The sequence below is a fragment of the Phalaenopsis equestris genome, unplaced genomic scaffold, assembly GCF_001263595.1.
Source record: "Phalaenopsis equestris unplaced genomic scaffold, ASM126359v1 Scaffold212855, whole genome shotgun sequence".
Classification (NCBI taxonomy): domain Eukaryota; kingdom Viridiplantae; phylum Streptophyta; class Magnoliopsida; order Asparagales; family Orchidaceae; genus Phalaenopsis; species Phalaenopsis equestris.
This window is the reverse complement of record NW_018231753.1, coordinates 1-8591: the sequence shown is the minus strand read 5'-3', so window position 1 is coordinate 8591 and position 8591 is coordinate 1. Positions and strand designations below refer to the sequence as shown.

At 35.6% G+C, this 8591-nt stretch overlaps 1 protein-coding gene across 1 annotated transcript; it reads right to left on the bottom strand.

Moving 5' to 3' along the window:
* Window positions 1–4298: 4298 nt before the first annotated feature.
* Window positions 4299–5551, bottom strand: LOC110036937. The gene is made up of 3 exons (XM_020741500.1): window positions 5398–5551; window positions 5099–5183; window positions 4299–4603 (listed from the first exon to the last, which is right to left on the bottom strand). Exons 1-3 carry the CDS (start codon window positions 5473–5475, stop codon window positions 4326–4328), a joined length of 441 nt encoding a protein of 146 aa, XP_020597159.1. The 5' UTR covers window positions 5476–5551; the 3' UTR covers window positions 4299–4325.
* Window positions 5552–8591: the final 3040 nt, after the last annotated feature.

Sequence of the window (8591 nt, the reverse complement as noted above, 5' to 3'; positions counted from 1 at the left end):
ACCTAAGATATATTGGGGAAAACACAGGAGGGAGACGAAGTTGGTGAGGAGAAGCTAGGGTTAGAAAGTTGAAGATGACGAGATTCGAGGGGGATGACACACAAGAGTGAGTGTACCGGTAGAGCAATATTTCACAGTAAATGGCTAAATGGGGAGGAGAAGCTCATGGCGATAGGGTTATGTTTGGAGGGAGAAGCCCTAACAAAGTTTCAGTACGAGGCAAGATACTTGATTTGCTAGTGTGCGGAATTTAAGAATTGCCTGTTAGAATGTTTATGGGATATTCAAAAAAGAAATCTATAGGAGGAATTCCTTGTCTTGACTCAGAAAAATATTGTCATGGAGTGAAAGATTCAAATTATTGTGTGTGCGGTTAAGAGGGATTTATGAAGGAGTATTAGAAGAGAATTTCATAAAGAGTTTAAAGCCCTACAGACTTGCAACTTTCCAAGTGTTGAGACAGTTGGGACTAGGAGAGATGATGGAGCTAGTATTAATGGTAGAAGACAAGAAACGGATGGAAAAGACCAACAAAAGCAGCACCATGATAAGATTCTACAAACATAACTCGGCAACCCTGACATCGAGGACCCAGACGATGTCGATTTAGAGGGTCGTGCCAAAGAAGAGGGGTATGGGGGCCCACTGAGACAAAGGTGTGGGACAAAAGAGCAAAGGGATTGTGTTTCTGATGTGATGAGAAGTATGTACCAGACCTCCTATGCAAGGATCGCACACACTAGGTCCTTACAATTTGTGGTGGGGAGGAGGCAGTAGTAAGATGTTGGAGAAAGAAGTGGTGGAGGGAGATGAGCACTTACACCTTGATGTAGCAGAGGTGTCCCTCCACTCAATGGAGAGATTTACTCGAAATCACATAATGAATGTGAAGGGAAAATCGGAGAGTAGTCTGTAATGGTGTTGGTGGATAATGGGTCACTCACAACTTCATCTCAAAATGGGTCGTGGACCAATTGGGATTGAAGTTAGTAGAAATGGGAAGTTTTCGGGTTATGATGGGGACGAAGAAGGCAGAGAAAGCCGAGGAATTTACAAGGGATTGGTGTTGACGCTACAAAGCATACAAGTGATGGAGAGCCTTATTCCCTTAGATATGGGAAGTACTGTTTATGAGGATGAAGTGGCTGCAGATGATTGGAGAGACGAAGGTGAATTGAAAATCCTTAACCATGGAGAAGAGTGGAGGAGAGGATGGTAAAGTTGAGAGGGGATGCTTGCTTGTAGGGTTGTCAATTCAGGTCAGCGGGTCGGTTCGGGTCCGACCCAAAAATGACCCGACCCAAATAGAATCAAACCGAACCCGACCTGAATAATAAACAGGTTGAAAACTAAAACTTGAACCCAACCCGAAATTTCATGCTTATTCTGGTCATGTTTGGATTTTCGGGTTCGACCCAAACCCGAACCCGACTTGAATAATAAACATATTGAATTCTCTGACCCGAACCCCTCGAAATATATTCGGGTCAACCCTAACCTAAATTTTTTGAGTCGAGTTCGAGTCGTTTTGACTTGTCGGGTCAATTTTTGAGACCCCTACTTGCATGTACATAACCACCAGAACCACGATTTCGCTCAAAACCATGGTTTAGACGATGCGGGAATTGGTCTATTTAGTAGAGTTGAAGAGTACAAAGGAAATCTAGGATCTAAAGTCAGTAGAGTTACTTGAGTGTGTTCAGCAGCTTATGCAACATTTTTCTGACATCTTTCAACAGCTTAGCAGCTTACCGCCACCCAGTATGTTATTACATTGAGGGAAGGGGTCCTCCTATCAATGTCAGAATATATTAGTATCTCTAGATACAGAAGGATGAGATTGAGAGGTTGATCAGAAAGATGCTCGAGGCAGAAATTATTAGCCCAATGTGAGTCCATTTTCTAGTACAGTCTTATTGGTGAAGAAAGATCAAAACTGGAGATTTTGTGTGGACTACAGGATTCTGAACAAGGAAACAATAATAAACAAGTTTTCTATTCTAGTGACTAATGAGCTTTTTGGAACAATCATCTTCTTCAAGATTAACTTGAAGGACAAGATACCAACAAGTTTGAATGTGGCTGAAAGATGAGCATATGAATGAATTTCAAACTCATGAGAGCCACTATGAATTTATGATTAAATGGAAAGGGTTGTCGGATAATGACGTTGCTTGGGAACCATATGACGTGATCCAGCAGCAATTTTCTTTTTTTTTCTCACCTTGATGACAATATGTCTTTTTGGGAGGGGTGTATTGTTACGTAGTCCTTTAAGGACAATTTAATCTTTTATTAGTTAATATTGTGGGGTATAAATAGGGCTTATTGTGCTTAGGGTTAGATTATACTATTAACTTGTTGTATTGAGTTTTAGGGTTAGAGTCTGGAAGAGATCACCTATTTCTCGAATTGTAGGTGTTGGGAGATATTGCTTGCCTTTCGAAGTATTTATCTTTATGTGTTTGAGTTGTACTATTTTGTGTCGGTGAAGCAAAGAATTTTAATTGCCCTAATTTTTATGAAGATTCGTCAAGATTCGTATTAGTAACCTACAATATTGCAAGTGTGACAATATCAAACACAAAGCTAGATAATTATGATTTCACGGGAAATGCAAGCTTGAGCCTTTATTTTGGAGAAATAACTAGCATTTGAGTTGCTCTGAGTGTCAAAGACTTCAACAAGATGCGAAAAATGTTGAAACATTTTTGCTTTTCATAGAAATATGTAATCACCACAACCAATATGTCACCATAGAACCAATTGATAATAATTAAGGTGGATCACATAGAACTTAAAATTTTTGTATTTACATATTTCACGCATAAAATGTTATATTTAAATACATAGCACCTAAAACCTCCAATAACTCAAAAAATTAGCACTCAGTTAACTTTTTTCCATGAAATATGCCAGATTCGTGCTTGTTGTTCTAATACCAAAGTCGTTGTTGGGAGATGAACGTAGAAAGAGATAGAGTAAGAGAAGAAAAAACACTTCAATTCTTCTTGCATCTCACCATATCCATTAGCTAGCAATCGGCTCCACAAAAAGTGAACTTCTCTTTGAAGCTCGTATGCAAACTTATTCTCCTTGAAAGATCAATAAAAAGGCGAAGCCTAGAATGACGGCACATTGGATAGTTCCTCCTTACTCCACATATGCCATAGAAAAATTAGCAAACAAATGGATTCAGAAAAAAGGATAGCAACTATGAAATGGGCTTCAAAGTAGCTCTAATTTCGCGATGGGCAGCAATCACTAGTGCCAACCCTTGAAACTGACTTGGAGAAGAGAAAGTAAGAAGAGGAAAGCATTTACAAGAGAAATAATGGATTCACAGAGGAGAAAAGAATATGAGAACTTATTGAACCAAATATCCCTTGCGGATTGGATAGCATGATTGAGATCTGCAAAGGGGCGGTCGTGGCCGTCTCTCTGGCAAGCTTGATGCTCCTATTGCAACTCAAAAAATCCTTCTTCATTTGTTGTCACTCCATTATCTTGAGGGACATTTACATACATATCAATTAATTCCTATGTATTACATATCTAACACCTACGGTTTTCTTTTTACATTTAACCACAAAAATCTTTCATATCACAAAAAAATAACACCATTTTAACTTTTAAAAAGTAAAATACACCTTTTCAGGCATAGGTCAGCTGGTATGTATTTAAAAATTAAAGTTTATGTTTTGGATATGTAAAGACAAAAGAATTTAGTGGTATGCATGTAAATCTTCCTCCAAGATTACATCCATCTTGTTTTAGTTTCTCTAAATCCATGTCAGCGGCTTTTACGTTGTAGTCGGGACTTTGATGAAGCAAGACAAAACCAGTGCTAATTTTGTGGATCATTGGAGGTTTTAGATGTTTTTTTTTATGTGTGTAAATATAATATTTTGTGTGTGAGATATATAAATAAGAAGTTTTTATGTGCTATGAATGTAAAAAATCCCATAAAATAATATAAAACTAAAAACTAAAAAGATTTGTTGTTCATGCTTGAAAAGAGAAACAAAAAAAAAATTCATCGTGGTGAACAAAAATAGCAAATACTTGTACCAAAAACATTGGTTTAATTGATAAAGTTAAGGGAAATTTACATGCACATCATGCAATTCTTATGGATTTATGTATCTCGCACCTAAACTTTCATATTAACATGCATAACACTTTACAAATGCATGAAAAGATGGATTTGACTATTAAAAAATGGTAATTAGTGTTATTTTTTATGTGATGCGGAAGAATTGAGTGCTATGGGTGTAAATATGGAAGTTTTGGTGTAAGATATGTAAATCCATAAGCCTTGTGTGCTATGTGTGTAAAATGCTCCTAAAGTTAAATGCAAAGCAAATATGTAATTTTAAAATGATAACTTGACTATAAATACATACCCATTTATGGAAAAGAAGGGAAAATATATGCGAAGCAAAAGATTGGCTCCATAATAGAACAATCAAATTGAGAATGCGCTGCCCATTTTCAGGCTTAATGACAAAATGATTTGCCATAACATCATAAAAGCATAAGCGGCTTTCAGTAATTTCATCTGCATCAGTGACTTTATCTTCATCCTTGCTAAGAATTATTTCTGTTTTCAACCAAGTAAAAATAATTAGGCATTCACAAGTATCAATATTCAGCAATAAATTAAAAAGGTTGGTTTGGAACAAACAATTATTTCCTGACAACTTTTAAGTGCATAAATTACACAAAGATGGAATCAAAATCATGATTAAGGTATGGGTACGGCACACAATGAAAGTTTGAAAAAGGAAAAATCTTGCTTCTTAGTTTAATGCCATGCAAGTAACAAAACTTGGGGCATTTACATACATACTAACCAATTCTTATGTAATTACATATCTAACAACTAAACTTTAGTTTTTGCACTTAAATATCACCCAAAATCTTCATATCACATCAAACATGCTGCGATTTTAAGTTTATGAAAGTGAAATACAGCTTTGCATGCATAGATAAGGTGGCATGTAGGTAAGAAATTAAGGTTTAATTGCTAGATATGTAAATACATAAGAATTGAGAAGGCATGCATGCAAACTTCTAAAAACGCATCTATCCATACCTCTTGCTCGGTCATCAATCTCTAGCGCTATATCGGCAAACAGTTGCTGCAACAGTTGAAGCCTTTGGGACGGAGAGTTCAGCGCCTGCAAACACAGTATCAAAAAATCTATCAACTCAGGATCTCTTCCACCAACAAAATGAAAACCAGAGACAGCCAAATCCAAGCCCAACAAATCCATTTAGGTTTTTAGGTTTTCCAAATCCAACTCCCACGAACTTCATTCCTAAAAAACCAAATCCAAATCCCAACAAACGGTTGTAGCTGCAAATAGTTTGATCGGAAACAAGAAATCTCACCTTTTGGAGTTTCCTCTCGATCTCCTGAGATAGGGCGGTGAGATACACTGACCTTTGATGCGCCGCAGCCTTCTGCATTCCCCGGTACGAAATTGCATCCAGCCGAAAGCCCTAACCCTAGTATTCCACCCCCTTAATAGTTATCCGAACTGAAACACCTGGAAAAGTGAAATGAAGCGCTGCGAAAAGAAGAAAAAAGAGATCTTTTAACACAGTGGATTAAGATTAGAAGGAGATGACTTGCCTTCATTCAAAAAAGCTCTGTAAAGTCCAGGAAGACGCAGACTTTTGGGTTGAAAACAGTCTCTGTGCTATCGTCGGAGAAGTGGATTGGCACTTCGGAGGGATTTACGGGGAGAATGGGATGCGCGTGCCGTCTTGTGGGATACACGTGTCGTGCTCGCATGATTTGCTTTCTGTAAAAAATGGCTTAGCCGCGGCGCTTCGGATTAATCGAAGTTTACTGGAGAAAACTGTTAAGGTTGTAAAATTCGAGGCATTGGATTAAAGTATATTTTTTAAATTCTTATCATGTTTTTTTAATCAATCCTAACTATTTATGATGACTGTTAAAAAATTATCATCTAATTTTCTTAAAAAATAAAAAAAATTATAATAACTTCTATAGTTTTTTAGAGCGATTTCACAACTATTATTTCAAACAGCTACAACTGTGCTCAAATAGATCTTGAGTGTCATTAAGAAAGTACGTAGAACTCCATTAAGAAGATATATCCATTATGAAATAATAGAAGAAACAAACAAAAATTAATGAAAATAGATTTTTAATATCTATAAATAGCACCAAACAAAAACTAAGCCAACAAAAAATAATATGTAAAGTCAAACCAGCATTTCATAAGTGATAATTAGCTTATAAATATTGCAAGATGTATAATGCGCATGATAAAGTAAAATCGTTTATGAATATTGCAAGATATATTATCTACATGATAAAAAAATTTGATAAATACTGGAAAGATTTGATGTGTGTAAGAAAATTTGAGGCGGTAGAGTAATGAATTATCGTCTTTAAGTTGCACAAGAATTCAACACACACTCTGATAAAAGAAAACAATCAGTAGTGACACCATAATTTTTTACGTGGAAAACTCATAAAGGAAAAAAATCGTGGGGTCTAGCCCAGCTGAGAATTCTACTATAAATTGGATATTACATGTAAAGTTCCCTGTCCCGTAGGCTGAAAAGGGGTAAACACTCTTTGGACAACGTCGATGCAACTTGTTGTCAGAAGTGGGTGGTTGGCTATGTCAATCTGTGGAGGCCGTCAGGTGGCAATTGACGGCGGTCTGCAGTAGTCAACCCAAATCGACGACGGTCGACGACAACAAAGATGATGCTAAACTTAAGGTCCTCAAAACTTCAAACTCTTTTTCAAATTTCAAGTTCTCTTTCAAGCCTCCAGCTCCCCTCTAATGAGAGCGGTGGGGCTCTATTTATAGTGTTCTGGGTGTAATTAATGCAAAAATATGAGTCAATTTGATTGGACGGTTCGAATGTCTTCATTTAATCATAATGTGTTTGATGGACATTCAAGTGTCTTAACGATGTTGGAATTGGACAATCTTAGATTCCTTGAATTCATCTTATCGAGACCCTCGATTTAACTATAGGCTTGCTAGATTCGACATTCGTTTAAACTTCTAAATAAGACAGGAAAACTTTCAAGAGTTGTTTAATGACTTGATCTGAGTTTGATTTGACTCGAATTGGACTAATTTTGGTAAAATTGTGTTCTTCTTGTCGAGTCAATCAAGTTGACTATAATTTTGCTGAAATTGGAGTTCTTGATAAGTTCTTTATCGATATTTAAACATTTCATGCTTAAAAATCCGTCTTAAGATCCATATCATATCTCAAGATTCATGTCAGATGATAAAGTTAGAGACATTTCAACAATAATAAAAAAAATTAACTTTACGAACATAATTCTTAAAAACCTTTAAATTTCTATTATAACAATTAATGATAATTACCTTTTAAATTATAAAATTTCTTAATAACCTTAACAAAAATTTTATTATTTCTTGAAATTTTTTGGTCTAAGTATTACCAAGACACCCACATTCCTACACCAAAAGTTTAATTTTTTGGTACATTATTTGATACAACTAAAAATTTATGTAATTATGAGGGTTTATAACATAAACTTATATTACATTTAGTAAACTTGCGTTAGATTCTTATACCATCAAATAAATTTAGTTATATGTCTGTGTGTGGGTGTGTAATTTAAATTTAAAATAAATGTATTATAAAACCATTTAGGTTGATGATTTCAATTAAGTTAAAGTGGGAGGCACTTTCATCATCAAGGCACCTCAAGTACATAAAGCAAGGGCTCTTTGATTAAAAAATGATGATAATTACATACAGAAACTTTAATATTTACAAAATTAACTCACGTGATTTTTTTCGAACAACCAAATCGGTTTATTTACACTTGTCACGATCAAACTATTGAGAATTTGATAAAAATGAAAAATACGGGTTGTGATTTTATCATGCTTAATGAGTTCTAGTAAATTATTGAGTACAGCGTCAAAACAAAAAAAAATTATTCCATACGTGCAACGCATGGAAGCCTGCATGCAGTAGTCAATTAGAAAATGCCACGTGGAATCCTGTCACACTACCACAAAATATGTAAATTCCTTATTTTTTAACTCATGTGGCCTGACCCGACCCTCCTTTTTTTGGAAAATGAAAAGCATAAAGGCCATTTCCCGAGTTTTCCCCCACTTTATTTTTGCATTTTAAGGTTTAGAGTTGTCGAAATGGATTGCTCTCTGAACAAAGACAACGACAACGACTTCCAGATCCAAGTGAGTTTAGATTCGCTCAGAATGTTTTTTTTTTATCTGAAAGACATTGTTGTGATTTGGGTTCTAGGGTTTGTGCAAGTTCTATTTTAATGGATGCTTCTGGCATTTGTCTGGGTTTATCAGCGGTTTAATTAGTTGATTTAATAGTTACTTTAATTATTTATCGGAAGGATACTTCTGACATTTGTCTCATTACTTGTGTTTAAGCAGTTGTTTCTCTAGGTTTATCGGAGTGTTACTTTAGTGGTTTTCAATTTATTCGAAGTTCTTGTTGTTGTAACTGTTTTGGTTTTAAGTGTTACCACATCTCTCATTGGCAGTATTCTCGTGTTATTTTTGTTAATGAGA

Bases quoted from the DNA above. Each gene is read 5' to 3' on its own strand.
- LOC110036937 (XM_020741500.1), bottom strand. From the start codon at position 5,475: ATGCAGAAGGCTGCGGCGCATCAAAGGTCAGTGTATCTCACCGCCCTA. The intron at 5,184-5,397 runs GTGAGATTTCTT...CTGTGTTTGCAG, and splicing joins TCGAGAGGAAACTCCAAAAG to GCGCTGAACTCTCCGTCCCA. The intron at 4,604-5,098 runs GTATGGATAGAT...GGTTGAAAACAG, and splicing joins GATTGATGACCGAGCAAGAG to AAATAATTCTTAGCAAGGAT.